Below are 17296 nucleotides of genomic sequence, written 5' to 3'. Positions count from 1 at the left end.
TGATTGCTTCTCCACTAAAGAGAGTGTGATCACTTGGTGTTTCAAATGCACAGCAAATGCTTGGTACCTGCTTGAGCACAAGGATGAACCAGTTAGTGCTAAGCAGCCCAGTATACACTTCTCAGATCTAACCAGCATGTGCTGAATAAAGCTTTTGTAAAATAAAGCTGGATAAAGTCTTCAGCTTTTATGGTCACAAAGGAAACATTTCCAGGCATGACACAATGAGTTACAAGGTGTACAGGCACCAGCTAGACAGCCCAGAGATGTGTAAAGTGCACACCCTGCTCCTAACACACAGCTGTCTCAGGTGCCTACCAAGAAACTTAAAATCTAGCTATGATTTGGCAGAGGATTATTTTGGCAACAGCACTGACCTGCTCAAGTTTCAAAAACACAGCACTGTTGAAGGATCACTATATTCTTCAGCAAAGAAAGCTTTGGCTTAGGAAACAGCTTACCATTTCTCCCATGTATAACTGGACCAAGCTGTGTCAGCCACAGAAATCCTTATGCAAAGTTCAACCATGGAGTTTAGAAGGAACAACTGTGCCATTAGAAAAGCATTTTGTATAAGGGAGATGGAGAAACAGCTTGGATCATGACCCTATTTAGAGCTGGCTGCTGTGTTGACTGCACAGCACTGGGAGTTTGCCCTACTAAATCCCACTCCAGAGCAACCTCCAGTCTTGAAGTGTTACCTTTCCCAGGTCCAGTGCCAGCAGATTTGTTTTGTGCTTGAGATGACCCACTGTAGCCTCCTTTGCTGTAATCTCCAGCTGCCGTTCCCTGTGTTAAGTCATCGTAGCCTGCCGGTGTGCACAAGACAGGGAGTTACGGTGTGCAAGCGGTGCTGCAGGCGCTCACGGGGAAGCAGGGGCTCAGGGCTTACCTGTGCCGTAGCCATGCTGGCCGTAGCCACTCGCCTGCTGGAAGGGAGTCGACGCCGTGTTCAGGTTGACTCCATGCTGTTTAGCCGATGCTGGAGGCACCTGGACAAAGGACGGGAACAAAAAGTGTCGTTATGTGGGACACAGGCTCCCTCTGCCTGTGGGAAAGGCACCTTCCACCTCATGTTGGGAACAGAGTCTGAAGTTCGAGGACTGAGATGGCACGGCACTGCTTAGAGCAGTTAACTTGCTATAGTGGATTTGTGCCCCAGGATTTCTCCTAGAGCTGTCCCTGTGATTGCAGTGCAGCTCTCCCTCAGAACAGGCTGCGTATTTCTTTCATGTGCTGAATGTAAACAGCAAATTTTTACCCACAAACCTGAGAAGAACAACCATAGAATCAAAGTAAACAAAAATTCCTGCCTGAGGCTGTTCATAAAATACTATCCCTACAGGGCCCTAAATAGCCTCATCTACCCTTCTGCCTGGAGTAGCACCTCTTCCCAAATAACCTCTTTCCTCCTGAGACTTCCAGGCCCTGCTTTCTGACTTAATGGAGTCTCCTCCCTCCATGCTCTCTCAGCTCACTGACTCAGCTTTGGGTCTGCCCTTGACTCTCCAGAGACTAGTAAGGGCTTTCAGGAACATCAAATCCACAAGCTGCAGCTGTCATCTATTTACAGGAACTTGGACAGGAGTCCATGAGCTCTGGCCTTTTACTTTTTTTCTTCTGGGTGGGACTGCAGGTATTTTCTCATGTTGCATATTTTTGGAGATTGCCTGCAGACTGCGGAAGCTGACTTTATTCCATTCTAATGAGAATCCACCTGAATACTGACTCCAGCTCTGGGTTCTCAGTATGAGGAAGCTGTGGACCTGTTAGAGCAGATCCAGAAGAGGTCGCGAAGATGATCATAGGAATGAGCACCTGTCTCCCATGAGGACAGGCTGAGAGTTGGGGCCATTCATCCTAGAGAAAGGAAGGCTCTGGGGAGACCTTTCTACACTTAAAGAAGGCTTATAGGAAAGATGGGAAAAACATTTTACCAGGCTCTGTAGTGATAGGACAAAGGGCAGCTGTTTTAAACTGAAAGAAGGTAGATTTAAATTAGTTATAAGAAAAATATTCATCACCATGAGGGTTGTGAGGCACTGGCACAGGTTGCCCAGAGAAGATGTGGATGGCCCATTCCTGAAAGTGTTCAAGGTCAGGCTGGGTGGGTCTCTGAGCAACTTGGTCTGGTGGAATGTGTCCCTGCCCATGGCAGGGGGATTGGAATGAGATAATCTTTGATGATACTTTCCAACCCAAACCTTTCTATAATTCCAAGATGTAGAGTGTTTGGGCTGGAGAAAACAAAACCAGAGTGGTGCACAGGGAGGGTTTCAGTTTAGGCTGTCACACTTACAAACATGGTTGGCCCATATTGGAATGCACTGGGAACACCGGGCATTCCAGCATAGTAAGGGAGCCCAGTGTAGCTGTACCCCGGGGGCAGGGTCGGGTTGAGGAAGGGCTGCTGAGTCGTGTGGTGAGTCTGTGTCTGGTTCTGCTGCGGCTGGGCCAGTGTGGTCGCAGGAGCAGGAGAGGCAGAATCTCCACGGCCAAATTTTGTTACATCACCTATGTAAGAAAGAACTGATCAGAAAAGCTATCAAAGATACTGCAAAGGTGGAGAATTCAATGGATTTAAATCCTCTGAATACAAGCAGACAACTACAGAGCAGGACACATCCTACACCTGAAAGCCTGAAGTTGTTCATGGGAATTCCTCACCCTGTCTCTGTTCCTGACAGGATATTTGCCTGTTTGTGGCACAGAACTCTGTGCCATGGCTAATCCATTGATAAAGACAGATGCTAATACTCACCTATCTCACAAGGTCTTAGCAGACTCATTACTATCAGATCACTGCAAAAAAACATGCTAAAAGCAGAAGCATGATAAATAGCCAGAGAGCCAATGGTTGCTGGGTTAAAGTGTGACTCTCCTGGTGGTTAACCTGTTTAGCTAAGCTTCATGGGCTGAAAGCAGGTTAGGATTTACAGGCAGTGATGGGCATATTTTTGCCAATGTCTGTTTATTTGTCAAGCATGACTAGTTAAGATGTCCAGTTCCTCACACCACCAAAGTTCTGAAGACAGTAGCTGATGGCCAGGAAAGCAAGACTTGCATCGTGGGCCACCTTATTGAAGAAGTAGGAAGGGAAATTCAGTTATTAACCCCAAAATAGCTTCCCAAGAGAAGGGATAATGAAGCAGAAAATCCATAAACACTTGTATTTTCTGGCAGCCTACAGAGCAGCATGTTCACATGTTTACCAGGGAGGTGATATACATCAATCCCCTCTTTTTCACTCCCAACCAGCATTCCTTTTTGCTGGTTACCAGGAAGTATGACTTAATACCATCATTACAGGAACTACAACATCTATGGCTACAGTTTTAAGCTGTAATCAGATGGCAGTGAATGAAAACCACTGGCTGAAATCCTGGATGGCATTAATATCATTTTTGCACAATGACAGCTAAAGGGCAAGAGCAGAAACAAGGAAGGGCTTCTTTGTTCACAGAAGGGAAAAGCAACTCCTCTTTGAACAACAGCAGGATGAATATATGCACTGAGAAACCAGCATATCTCACATGCCATCCTCATCTTTAACTAGCACTCACCTGAGTATGGGTTGTTAGCAAGACTCCCATCTCTGCCTGTCAAGGTTGCAGGAGCAGGGAATGTAATTCCATAGTAATCCTTGGAAAGAGACAACGTAATTTATTAATAGTTGAAACTGTAACACAGCTGGACAGATCTTAGGGACTGCATACTAGACACAGAAGGAAATTTTAAAAGCAAGAACTAAAGGAGGTTTGGGTGGAACCTGACTTTATATCATGCAGCAGAGCTGAACATTTACCTGGATCCTCAAACTAAAAATAAACCTACTTCATAGACACTTTTCATATTATATACAAATATTTCATTTCTTAATGGTAAGTTAAAGGCAATCACTTAGTGATTTCCCTCCCAGCTCCCAGCTCTTGAGCTGTCATCTTCCAGTGAGACTGCCTGAAGGAGAACTGACCATTGTGGGTCAAAGGCCTGGGGTCAGGCCAGGACTGTAATCACAACATGGATATAAAAGTCTAAGGGGTTTGCCCTTGTAGCATGCCCTGTTTTCTAAAAGTGGAAATGTCAGCTACGAAAACAACAAAAACATTAAAAAGAGAGAGAAAAATAGTTACTATTGGATGACTTGAAAGTTTATTTAAACTACTTTACAGGAGACCTCAGGTCAGTAGTCTCCAAAGTGGGGCATGCATCACAACCCATTGGGGTGTAGGAAGAAAATTGATTTGGTACCTTTAATAAATACAACTTAGAGAATTTAAAAATAGTGTTTGTTTAACCTTTCTCTCCTTTTTTTTTAGGTTTTTTTGGTGTATGTTTTATAACAAATATACTAGTACAGGGGTATACGTACATAATTCAGAAATAAAAATACATTGAAGTTGAGTGCTCACAAATTTTTTGCTTATAGGGTGCATAAAAAAAACACTGACTCAGATCATTCTTCTAGGTCCTCTACAAGAAGGCAAGCACTCCTAGAAAGCTTGCACTCTGGAATGACAGGACATGCTAGAAAAACCAAAGCAGTATTTTGACTTCAGTTTGGGAGAAAAGGCAAGAAGTTTGCCCTTCTCTCTCTGGGTGAACTCCACCTGTGGGTCTGGTAATCTACTTTTTTCCTCCTAATTTTCATGTTCTACTCCTCACCACTTCCAATTCAGAAAGAGATCATGCTTTAAGTAGTAATGTATCCATTTCCACATATTCTGAAACAGTGGAAAAGTCTCCTCCATTGTCATATCCCTCTCATGCCATAGCACCTCAAATGTTTTCTCAGAGTTGACAGCACCTTCCACCTTGCTTCACTTCCATGCATCACTTCCCTGTCTCCTACACCCAATCCTCTATCACTGAACACCAAATAATGTGGCAAAGTTTTAGTATTGCAGGTGCTTCCTGTAACTTGTAATGGTGCCATTATTGCATCAACCTTTCCTTCCCTGGTAATTCCCCCTTAGGAATATCTGTATCCTACATGTGCACACACATATTCAAACTAAACGTTCATTAGAAAATGCGAGTGCAAGGCAGTTATGTCTGCATAAAAGGAAAATACCAGGGAAGACACTCTGCTCTTCATACATCACAGATATCTCCTGACCTAAAAAAGGGGAAGCTGCCTAAAGCCAAAAGCGAAATATCAGAAATAGGCTCAAAAAGTGAGGCAGAAAAGGATGAAAAAAAGGTAAGTGATGAGACGTAATAGATTAAAGTTCCAACAAGCAGCTCACTGGGTATCACACAAACCAGCTGAGACACTTGTAAGATCTTTGCAACAGACGAACAGAGAAGACAGCTATCTCAATGTACTATCCCCATGTAACACACACCAAAAGAACCCATACAACAAAAAAATCCACAGTGAGACTTTACACAATATGCACATTACTTGAGTTAAAATTAAAAAAAAAAAACCTCAGGAAAAAATCCCATTCTTGCTTAATCAGCAGCCATGGGGATCTCTTGCTGCTGGAAGTTACACAGGAAGCAGTGACAACTTTCACTTGGAACTTTGCCCACTTTCACTTTTCATATGTAAGTCGACTGGCACATGAAATAGAAATATTCCTACCTGTTCCTGCCCCCAGACCATCTAGCACTGCCACATTCTCACAAAAAACTCACAACAGAATTTAAAAATCCCCAAAACCTAGAAATCACAAACACCAAATGAATAGCGGATGAAAAATCCTTTGTGACATCTGTACATTTATAACTACCAACACACTGAGGGTAATCAATTCTGGATGTAGGGGTATGAGAAATGGCTCCAAAAATATTCTGCAAGATTTTGCAGAGAGAGGAAAAACTCTTGCACTAGCAAAGCCGCAGATGCCACAGAAAAAATAAAAAGTATTAAAAAAAAATATATATATATATACATACAAATAGAATTTTAGAAGACTGAGAGACTAACAGTATTTGTCAATAAGAAATATAAGAAAACATTAATTAACATGCAAAATAAACATTATATACAAATAATATTAGAGCATGAAATAAGAAAAAATAGATGCTGCTAGGTAGAGAAATTTTAAAATAAAACCAAAAAAAGGCAACAAACAAAACAGATGAAAAGACAATCCTGAAACACATCCCCAGCACAGCCACCTGGAAAATTTCTTCTGCAACACTTTTAGCTCCTGTAATAGCACAGTAGCCAGGCTTCTCCCTGGCAGCAGCCCCAAGAAAGAGTTAGGTCCCGTTCTCATAGCAGGGCCCTCTCTTTGTCACAGTGACAAAAGTCCTCAAAAGAAAACAAATGAAAAGAGCAAATGAAAAAACAGACAAAAAACCAAAAGTGAAAGTAGAGGAGGGAAATTCTCTAGAAGATGGTGATGAAAGGAAAGCCTGGACATGGGCACATAAAACTGCACACCCGGCAGCACCCCAAGCAAAGCAGCCACCACTACTGAGCCAGAGCAGGCTCCTGCACAGCACCCACAGCTCCGCCATGACTGTACCTGGATGCTCACAGCCGCGCCTGTGGCACAGCAGCCTGGCACTCCTGCTCCTCCTCACGGCTCTCGCCACCGGCCTCCCATGCCACCACCTGCGGACCCATGATCCTGGGGATGCACTCCAGCTTCTCCAGGACATGACTCTGAGCACGATACAGCCCTGCCACCTCCAAGAGCCGCCCTTCTTCCCCGACACCCTGCTCCACAGCAACCTCCGCCCGCACCAAGCCGCCGCCACCGCCCTACACATCCTCCAGAACCTCTTCCACACCCTCGGCAGAAGGAGCAGCAGCCAGCACTGGCACAGCCAGCCTCGCAATGACCTCCTCAACAAACTCCATCACTACATCCACCACCTCAAGCAATGCCTCCCTGACAACGCCACGCTCTTCAAAGGACCACGCAACCCGCTGCTCACCATCAACAAGTACTTCAGGGACATCCACCTCTTCCTCCACGCCCACAACCACAGCGCCTGCGCCTGGGACCACGTCCGCCTCGAAGCTCTTGTTTGCTTCCAACACGTGGACAGACTCATACGGCAAATGAAGCACCAAGCTGCTCTGGACCCCACTAGACCCACAGAGAGCAAACACCCATCCCCAGCCAGCACCAGTGGCCATGGAGTGAGTGGTGACAGCAGCAGCACAGACTGGGATCGCTTGGTACCAGTCACACCTCTTCTGGCCAGAACGATGAGATGACATGGAAATGGGTATGACCGTGGTGACACTGGGGTCAGTCTGTGGCATAGCCCACACACCCGAACCACGGCCACTGGAGAGGAAGGAAGAGGAAATTTCTGCGTTGCACACTCATGGACAGCTGGGAGGCATTGGGGATAGGGATGGTACTTACTACCCATGGAATTATCACGTTCATCCAGATTGCAACCTCACCTGATGAACGGGAAGCGGATCATGGACACTGGGGGAATACTGTGGGACTCTCATGAGAATCACTATTTATCACAGAACTCTGTTTACTTACTTACTTAATTGTTTATTTATTCATTTGGCTGGCCATTTATTTATTTATTTATTCTTTCGTTAGAAATAAAGACTTTTTGTAAAAGCAAAAGCAAATGAAAAAGCAAAGCTGTGATCATTGTGCTTCATGCTTATAACTGACAGGCAAAGACACAGTCCCCTCAGGCAGGCAGGGATGAGTCTTCCTCCTGCAGACTGTCTTGCCAATGCCTCCTGCCCAGGTTGAAGGCTATGAACAGCAGACCACTCTCAGGGACCCACTGTGGTCCTGCAGCCCATAGGCATCTCCTACAGCTGCCAGACCTTTGGGGCACCTGTTTGCACAGATGGCATGATGCCTACCCTGCACACTTCCTCCTCTTTTACCACCACACTCTTCCTTCCAGACCCTCCAGTAATGCCAGGACATGAAAGCCACCTCCAAACCATCATCCCACCACAAACAACCATTTTTTAATGCCACAGCACTGCTTCAGAACAAGCAGGGTGGCATCGACAAGGTGCACCTCAAAGAATCAAGGAGGGAACCCATCAAGGTCTGCAGAGATTTGGACAAGAAACAAAAGACCAGTGCTACCAACGCCACCCAAGAAGCACCAAAAAGACACAAAACCCACAGGAGATGTCCAGAACTGCTCACTGCTCTGCTGCAGCCACCGCAACTGGTCCAGGATGCTCCTGCCTGTACTTATACCCCAGTGGCTATGGGGACCTGCTGAAGTACACAGAGCACATTGTCCTTGTCCTTCACCCCAACGCATCATTAGTAAGCAAAGAGATCCATCACCCAAACACCACCATCCAATATAGTCCAACCCAACCACCACAGCATTCCCCATGAAGGAAGCTGCCCACATACCACCAGCTCCAGCTGCTCCTTCACCCTCCAACCACCACTCCAAAAGTATCTGCCCAGGTCAGCAGCTCTGGCCTCCTCCTGCACAGGACAAAGAGGTTTCCTGTGCTCAAATGACCTCCACGCTGCATCACTGCAAGGACATTGCTCTCTGCAAACACAAATAATCACTTCCCATTTAGCTGAGTGAGAAAACAAGGGGAACCAAATACAGAATCATAGAATCATTAAGGTTGGAAAAGACCTCCAAGATCATCAAGCACAACCTTTGACCAAATACCACTAAGCCATATCATGAAGTGCCACATCTACTCAGTTTTTGAACATTTCCAGGGATGGTGACTCCACCACTTCCCTGGGGAGTCTGTTCCAACACTTGACCACTCCTTCAGAAAGAAGAAATTTTCCCTAATATCCAACCTGAACCTCACCTGGCACAACTTGAGGCCATTTTCCTTTCCTATTGCTAGCTGCCTGGGAGAAAAGGCCGATCCCCACATGGTTATAACCTTCTTTTAGGTCATTGTTGAGAGAGGTAAGTTTCCCCCGAGTCTCCTTTTCCCCATGCTAAGCTCGCCCAGTTCCCTCAGCTGCTCCTCATATGACTCATTCTATAGACCCTTCCCCAGCTCTGTTCCCTTCTCTGGACATGCTCCAGCACCTCTGTGTCCTTCTTGCCATGAGGAAACAAAACTGAACACAAGATTTGACATGTGGCCTCACCAGTGCCCCCAGCACAGGGGGATGGGCACTGCCCTGGTCCTGCTGGCCACACTACTGCTGACACAAGCCCGGTGCCACTGGCCTTCTTGCCCACCTGGCCACACTCCAGCTCATGTTCAGCCATGGAAAACCAGCACCTCCAGGTCCTTTCCCACTCAGCAGCTTTCCAGCCATTCTATCCCAGCCTGGAGCTGCAGGAGGTTGTTGTGACCCAAGGGCCGGTACTTGGCCTTGTTGAACCTCACACACTTGGCCCTGGCCCATGGATCCAGCCTGTCCTGATCCCTCTGCAGAGCCTTCCTGCCCTCCAGCCACCCAACCTGGTGTTCTTCTCAAACTGACTGAGGGTGCTCTCAGTTCCCTCATCCAGATCATTGATGAAGATACCACACAGGACTGGGTCCAACACTGAGCCCTGGGGGACACCACTAGTGACCAGCTGACTGCTGCAAGTAATTCCATTCACCAGCACTCTCTGGGCCAGGCCATCAGCCAGTTTTTAACTCAAGGAACAGAGGAACAGAGCATCCAAGCCACAAGCAGCTAGTGTCTCCAGGAGAATTCTATGGGATACAGTGTCAAAGACTTCTTTAAAGTCCGGGAAGTCAACATCCCCAGCCTTTCCCTCATCCACTAGGAGAGTCACCTTGTTATAGAAGGAGATTGGGTCACGTAGTTATGCCTTTCACAAACCCATGCTGTCTGGGCCTGATCACCTGGATCTCCCATACGTGCCATGTGATGGGAACTCAAGAAGATCTCCATGAGCTTCCCCAGCACACAGGTCAGGCTGACAGGCCTGTAGCTCCCCAGATTCTACTTCTGACACTTTCTGTAGATACGCATTACACTGGCCACCCTCCAGTTGTCTGGGACCTCCTTGGATAGCCAGGACTGCTGGTAAATGATGGGGAGTGGCTTGGTGAGCTCTTCCATCAGCTCTCTTACATATTCAGGTACACAGCAGGACTCCTTAAGATGAAACTTCCACATTGTACCACTGTCCTCCTGATGGTCCCAACCAGAAATACCCTGTGACATCACAATGGGGACCTCATTGATTCTGTCTTCTCTGAGGCGGCTGAAGGAACTAAACAATTCTCAGAGAAAAACAAGAGTGGCGGTGATGACCAAGCTAGAATACAGGGAATTCAAACATGAAAGAATATATGCATTTGTATTATTTTTTGTATTCTGGTGATACAACACCAGAACAGGGATTAGAGAGGTTGAGTGATATCCATTCCTGGAGACAAGGCCATGAGCAGGCTCTTCTGATACCAACTCCTCTCACCATCATACTGCACTTGGGGGATATCCAGGGCAAAACAGACCATTAAAAATTAAATTTTAAAAACTCCTTTATCATTCAAAAGCAACAGCTTAGAGGAGACTTCTTAAACCCCATCACAATACAAGTAAAACTGTGAAAGGGAAACAAGAGACTGCAGAAGCTTTACCAATAAACATTCAGTGCTCAGGTGCTTAAACCCAGAGCCACCTCCTCAAAGGCCATCTGGACTTAAGCTCCTGAGGTTCCTGAGAAATAAACCATTTTACAACTCTTTCAAAGTGTAAAAAGAAACAATTTATTCATATGAACGCAAAAAAGAACCAAGCATAGGGTAAGTAAAAAACCCAAAACAATTAATGGAGAATTACAAAAAGTCTTGGGAAGGGTCCCAGGAAGAATGGAAGCTTTGGACAACATTTATCAGGGAAGGCCTCCCGCTAAAATTCAGAAGGGGCTCCGTTGCTTGCTAAACTCATTCTCAGAGAAGTCTGGGTGTGGCTTAATCCAATCCTAGTCCCAGATCTGGTAAATTATTCATCTCTAAAGTATTATAAAAGTGTAACTGAGCCTTTCTATGACTTTGTCCTGCAGGATCATGGACATATTTATTTATGTATTTATATAGGAAATACATGGGAAAAACAAATTATTAAAATTCATTATGACAATGATTAAAGAATTTTAATCAGAATTATCTACCCCACATTACAGATAGTTGTAACTACTTGTACAGTGCTCTATTAAAACAATCCTTTCAAAGTCAGCTTAATGAACTAGAGAACAATGCAATTAACCCAATGACTGTGGGCAAATACTTCCTCTCAGCTTCACAGAATAACCTAGAGATGGGTCCCCACTCAAGGGAGGAATCTCCATGCACACTAGTAGAAAGTGTGTGCTAGAAATCCCTGCAGTAAAACCGTGCAACCGGAACTTTACAGAATAAAATGCATGACTCTAATGCATTATAAGCTAGGACAGCTCAATTAGCTCAGCACCTTACCAGTAACTTACCAGTTACTTACCAGTAACATAGCAGTACCAGCACTTCCTTTTTTCTACACTAGAAACTTAGATGGCACATCCCCGCCAGGGTGATTCTCAGTCAGGAGAGACTACTTAAAAAATCCTCAAAATGCTTAACTTTGGAGGAGTTAAGTGGGGATGATTTCAGCATTGTTCAGAACCAAAAACTGTTACTTCCCCTGTCCATTATCACAAAAAGGTTTAGGAAAAAAGGTAAAGTCCGAGATACTACGTGACAATTAAAATGGAGTGTCCTGTTATGGGCAAGAAGGGAAATTCAGTGAAATACAAGAGGAATGAGAGATGCCCCGGGGAGAAAGGAAAACCACGAAAAAACCCCAACATCAGCGCAAAACAACCAAGATCAAAACATTTGGCGTTTAAATCCCCTGCAACCAAGGGCCAACATATCTCCAACGCTGCCTCGACCTACAAGAACTACACTACCAACACCCTCCATAACCACGAACACCCCAACAAACCACTGCCCCAAGACCACCACAGCCACCAGCCCAGACTGGAAACCACGGGCGGAAACTCCCAGCAACCAGAAAGCGATGAAGGGAAAGCTGCCGCGATACAAAGCCGCACAGCCGGCAGCACCCCAAGCACAGCCACCACCAGCACCAGCGCCGAGCCTCACCAGCCTCCTGCCCAGCACCACCCCACAGCACCCACAGACCCACCATGGCTGCGCCCAACGCCCCACAGCCGCGCCTGCCGCACGCCGCCCCGGCACTCCTGCTCCTCCTCACGGCTCTCGCCACCACCCTCGCCTGCCAACAGCTCTGGACACACGACGACACCTTCCCCGGCGACGCACTCCGCCTCCTCCAGGACGTGGCTCCCAGCTACGCACAGCCCTGCCACCTCCAAGAGCCGCCCTTCTTCCCCGACACCCTGCTCCACAGCAACCTCCGCCCGCACCAAGCCGCCGCCACCGCCCTACGCATCCTCCAGAACCTCTTCCACACCCTCGGCACCAACAGCACCCGCCAGCACTGGCACAGCCAGCCTCGCAACGACCTCCTCAACAAACTCCAGCACTACATCCACCACCTCGAGCAATGCCTCCCTGACAACGCCACGCTCTTCAAAGGACCACGCAACCCGCTGCTCACCATCAACAAGTACTTCAGGGACATCCACCTCTTCCTCCACGCCCACAACCACAGCGCCTGCGCCTGGGACCACGTCCGCCTCGAAGCTCGCACCTCTTTACAGCACCTCCACAACCTCACCCGCACCATGCGCCGCTAGCGCAAACACCCACCCCCACACACCGACCCACATCCACGTGCCTCCCGCCACGCTCCCACACCGACGCCCCAAACCCACCCCGTGCCTCACGCCTCCCCTCTCCTGGCACAACAGACACGGCTGCAACAACCGCACGGCACCCGCAGCCTGCTACCGCTGCGCCTCCATTCATACAGCCTCTCCCATCGATTTGGACAAAGGACTTTCTCTACTTATTCATTCATCTATTAATTTATTTATTTATTTATTTATTCACTTATTTATTCACTTATTTATGCCACTGAAAATAAAGACCTCTGACAAAACACTTGCCGCTGCCTCTCGTCTCACTAACTCTGCAAACCCAGCCTTTCGGCCGGCGGAAAGCCACCTCTACTCAACACCTACTCCTCTACTCCCAGCCCTGCTCCAGAAAGGGCTCCGCACAGCCCCTACCCACTCTTCTCACTGCCACCTGCCCAAGCAGGTTTGTGCAGCAACCTCTTTGGAAGAACATTCCCAGCATTTGCCCAACACCACAGAACCACAAAAATAAAGACAGGGTAAGGCTGGAAAGCACCACTGCAGCTCATCTGCTTTATCCACAGAGTGCTCCATCCATCCATCCATCCAATCCATCCATCCAATCCATGGCTCTCTGACTTAGAGAGAAGGACGTTGTGCGGGACGGCGTCAAACACTTTGCACAAGTCCAGGCAGACCAGGTCACGCACTCTGCCCCCATCCACCAACGCTGCAGCCCTACCCACAGATGGTTACCAAAATTGCCAGGAATGGCAACTTTCCCCTTTGGAAAGCCACGCTGCCTGTTACCTATCACCTCTTTGCTTTCCAGACGCCTCCGCTGAGGTTCCAGCAGAAGCAGTGCCATGCTCTTGCCTGGCACGGAGGTCAGACCGACCGCTTCGTATTCCCGTGCTCTTCTGCTCTCCCCGTTTTAAAAGCAAGGGCTATACTTCCCCTCCTCCACAGGTATCAGGGACTTCAGCTGACAGGACACCATTTTTCAAATATGATCCAGGGTGGCCTAGCAACTCCATCTGACAGTTCCCTAAGGACCCGCTAATGAATCTCTTCATGTCCCACGGACTCGCACATGTTCAGGTTCCTAAGATGGTCTCAAACCTCATCCTCTCCTACAGTGGCCTTGGGCTCTTCATTCTTCACGCAGGGCTCCCTGCATTTGCCTTCTGCAACTCGGGCAGTGTGGCTGGAGCACTCGCACTGAAGAGGGACGCACAGACGTTGCTGAGAACCTCAGCGTTCTCTTTGCCCAGGACAGCCACGTCTCCCCTTTCCTTACGCACATTATCGCTAACATTCTTTTGCTTGCAAGAGATCTAGCGAAGCCTGCCCTCCCACCCTTGACAGCCCTGGCCAGACTCAATTCTAAAGGGGCCTTGGCAAGCCTAACCTTGTCTCTAGCTTACCGTACCCTTTCCCTGTGTTCCTTTCAGGCCACCTGTCCTCCTTCCCGCTTCCTGAAACTTTCTCTTTTTGCTCACAGTTTGCCCAGCAGCTCCCTAGCCATCCGTGGATGCCTCCTGGCGTTTTCGCACCAGTTCCCCCTGCTTCAAATGCATCACTCCTCAGCTTGGAGGAAGGGGATCCTTGAAACTCAGCCACATTCTTGGGCCCCTCTGTCCTCCAGGCCTCTATCATCTGGCACCCTGTCAAGCACATCCTTGAAGAGCCCAAAGTCTGCTCTCTCAAGTCCGGGCCAGGGAGTTCACTGGGTGACCGGCTCACTATCCCGAGGATCTCCTACTCCAACATCCCGTGGTCACTGCAGCCAAGGCTGCCTTGGAGCATCCTATTCCCCACCAGCTCCTCCTACTGGTGAGCACACGGCCTCTGTCCTTGCTGGCTCCTCAGTCACTTGCGCAAGGGAGCTGTCACTGACACATTCCAGAAACCTCCCACGTGGCCGGAGTCCTGCCACGTTGCCTCTCCAAAAGATATCGCTGTGGTTCAAAACCCCACTGAGGCCCAGGGCTTGCAAACGCAAAACCACTACCATCCGGCTATACGCGGCTTCGTCCACTCCATCCTCCCGGCTGGATGGGCCTGTACCGGACCCCAGCCACTCCAGCATCCCGTGTCTCTGGTTGCCCCTTAACCTGGACCCACAAGCTCTCCGACGGCTCCTCGTCCTAACCCAGGAACATTTCCATACTTTCCACTTGCTCACCGAAACGCACACAGCTAAACCCCGCCTCGCCTCCACACCCTCTTTTCCCAAGTGTCTAAAACCTTCCAATCCAATGCCCCACTCATAGGAGCAATCCCACAATGTCTCCACGAGGCCAGGGAGATCATGCCCACGCAGGCATGCCTACGCCCTCAACCCCTCTTCGTTCTTCCCCATATTACGTGTGTTTGTGCAAAGGCATCTGAAACTACTGCCAAGTCTTCTCTACTTCGCTTGAACGGGCCGGGCCCAGCTCCCTCAGCCTTTCTCACAAGTGACGCGCTCCGGTCCCCTCTGCGTCTACAGGGCCGGCCAGCCCCTCCAAGACCTCCACACCTCCCATGGACTACAGAGCCCGGAACAGGACACCACTGCTCCGGGGCAGGGCTCCGGCAATCCCAAAACACAACACATTTTGCCGCACGGGGCACGGTCTCATTTTGCTCTCTGCCTGCCTCCTCCACCGAAGCAGGGAAAACACAACCATGCCCTCACTCTGGGGCCAAACGCATGGGACAACAGACACAGAGCAAGCAACACAGCAGCAGCAAAGCTCCTCCTTTCTTCCTAATCCTTCTTCACTCAAGCCTATTTTTTAATGTCTTGTTGCCCTGCCTCCTCAGCTTCCAAGACTGCAGCGAGGCCCCCCCCATGCAAGAACACCTCCAGGCCTCCAACGCTCACACCCACACACACGCCCTTGTACACTGCCACTGCCCCCGGGCCCTTGCTGCAAGAGGGGCATCCCCAGGCCCGGCCCACTGACGTCACTGCTCATCCCTTGCAAGCACAAAAGGAAAACACTGCCTAAGAAGAAAATAAAGGCAAGCCACAAAGTGAAAGGAAAAGTGACCACAGCCACCACCAGGGCACTGCAGGTGGAAAAGATGCTGGGGCACAAAGAGAAACTTCAGCTGCACAGCACAGGCCTTGCAGCTGGCCCTGCAGCTGACCAAGAACACCCAACAACCCTCCCTGACACAGCTGACCCGACGCCTCCGACCCAGCGCTTTCATAACCCCACTCACCCACTACTGCCACCCCACTGCCACCACAATCCCCAACCACGGACACCCCAACAAACCACTGCCCCGAGACCACCACAGCCACCAGCCCAGACTGGAAACCACGGGCGGAAACTCCCAGCAACCAGAAAGCGATGAAGGGAAAGCTGCCGCGATACAAAGCCGCACAGCCGGCAGCACCCCAAGCACAGCCACCACCAGCACCAGCGCCGAGCCTCACCAGCCTCCTGCCCAGCACCACCCCACAGCACCCACAGACCCACCATGGCTGCGCCCAACGCCCCACAGCCGCGCCTGCCGCACGCCGCCCCGGCACTCCTGCTCCTCCTCACGGCTCTCGCCACCACCCTCGCCTGCCAACAGCTCTGGACACACGACGACACCTTCCCCGGCGACGCACTCCGCCTCCTCCAGGACGTGGCTCCCAGCTACGCACAGCCCTGCCACCTCCAAGAGCCGCCCTTCTTCCCCGACACCCTGCTCCACAGCAACCTCCGCCCGCACCAAGCCGCCGCCACCGCCCTACGCATCCTCCAGAACCTCTTCCACACCCTCGGCACCAACAGCACCCGCCAGCACTGGCACAGCCAGCCTCGCAACGACCTCCTCAACAAACTCCAGCACTACATCCACCACCTCGAGCAATGCCTCCCTGACAACGCCACGCTCTTCAAAGGACCACGCAACCCGCTGCTCACCATCAACAAGTACTTCAGGGACATCCACCTCTTCCTCCACGCCCACAACCACAGCGCCTGCGCCTGGGACCACGTCCGCCTCGAAGCTCGCACCTCTTTACAGCACCTCCACAACCTCACCCGCACCATGCGCCGCTAGCGCAAACACCCACCCCCACACACCGACCCACATCCACGTGCCTCCCGCCACGCTCCCACACCGACGCCCCAAACCCACCCCGTGCCTCACGCCTCCCCTCTCCTGGCACAACAGACACGGCTGCAACAACCGCACGGCACCCGCAGCCTGCTACCGCTGCGCCTCCATTCATACAGCCTCTCCCATCGATTTGGACAAAGGACTTTCTCTACTTATTCATTCATCTATTAATTTATTTATTTATTTATTTATTCACTTATTTATTCACTTATTTATGCCACTGAAAATAAAGACCTCTGACAAAACACTTGCCGCTGCCTCTCGTCTCACTAACTCTGCAAACCCAGCCTTTCGGCCGGCGGAAAGCCACCTCTACTCAACACCTACTCCTCTACTCCCAGCCCTGCTCCAGAAAGGGCTCCGCACAGCCCCTACCCACTCTTCTCACTGCCACCTGCCCAAGCAGGTTTGTGCAGCAACCTCTTTGGAAGAACATTCCCAGCATTTGCCCAACACCACAGAACCACAAAAATAAAGACAGGGTAAGGCTGGAAAGCACCACTGCAGCTCATCTGCTTTATCCACAGAGTGCTCCATCCATCCATCCATCCAATCC

The 17296-nt window shown here is 49.5% G+C and overlaps 4 protein-coding genes across 5 annotated transcripts in view; 3 read left to right on the top strand and 1 right to left on the bottom strand.

The window, feature by feature from the left end:
* UBAP2 (ubiquitin associated protein 2) overlaps window positions 1–17296 on the bottom strand; it is a 185177-nt gene that overhangs the window by 4607 nt on the left and 163274 nt on the right. For both annotated transcript variants that reach the window (XM_082301874.1, XM_082301875.1), the window contains exons 22-25: window positions 3564–3642; window positions 2300–2514; window positions 893–992; window positions 702–809 (exon numbers count right to left, since the gene is read on the bottom strand). In XM_082301874.1, the coding sequence (XP_082158000.1) occupies window positions 702–809; window positions 893–992; window positions 2300–2514; window positions 3564–3642 (502 nt within the window). The remainder of the gene's footprint in view (window positions 1–701; window positions 810–892; window positions 993–2299; window positions 2515–3563; window positions 3643–17296) is intronic.
* On the top strand, window positions 6473–7183 carry LOC309584827 (interferon-like; the record flags this gene model as incomplete). Its single annotated transcript, XM_082301124.1, has 1 exon — window positions 6473–7183. One exon carries the CDS (start codon window positions 6473–6475, stop codon window positions 7181–7183), a length of 711 nt encoding a protein of 236 aa, XP_082157250.1.
* Window positions 12055–12627, top strand: LOC309585275 (interferon-like; the record flags this gene model as incomplete). Its single annotated transcript, XM_082301901.1, has 1 exon — window positions 12055–12627. One exon carries the CDS (start codon window positions 12055–12057, stop codon window positions 12625–12627), a length of 573 nt encoding a protein of 190 aa, XP_082158027.1.
* On the top strand, window positions 16108–16680 carry LOC309585274 (interferon-like; the record flags this gene model as incomplete). The annotated part of the gene is made up of 1 exon (XM_082301900.1): window positions 16108–16680. One exon carries the CDS (start codon window positions 16108–16110, stop codon window positions 16678–16680), a length of 573 nt encoding a protein of 190 aa, XP_082158026.1.

Source organism: Coloeus monedula (assembly GCF_965178545.1).
Source record: "Coloeus monedula genome assembly, chromosome: Z".
Classification (NCBI taxonomy): domain Eukaryota; kingdom Metazoa; phylum Chordata; class Aves; order Passeriformes; family Corvidae; genus Coloeus; species Coloeus monedula.
Note: the sequence above shows the minus strand (reverse complement) of the source record. Positions and strands in the feature narration are given on the sequence as shown.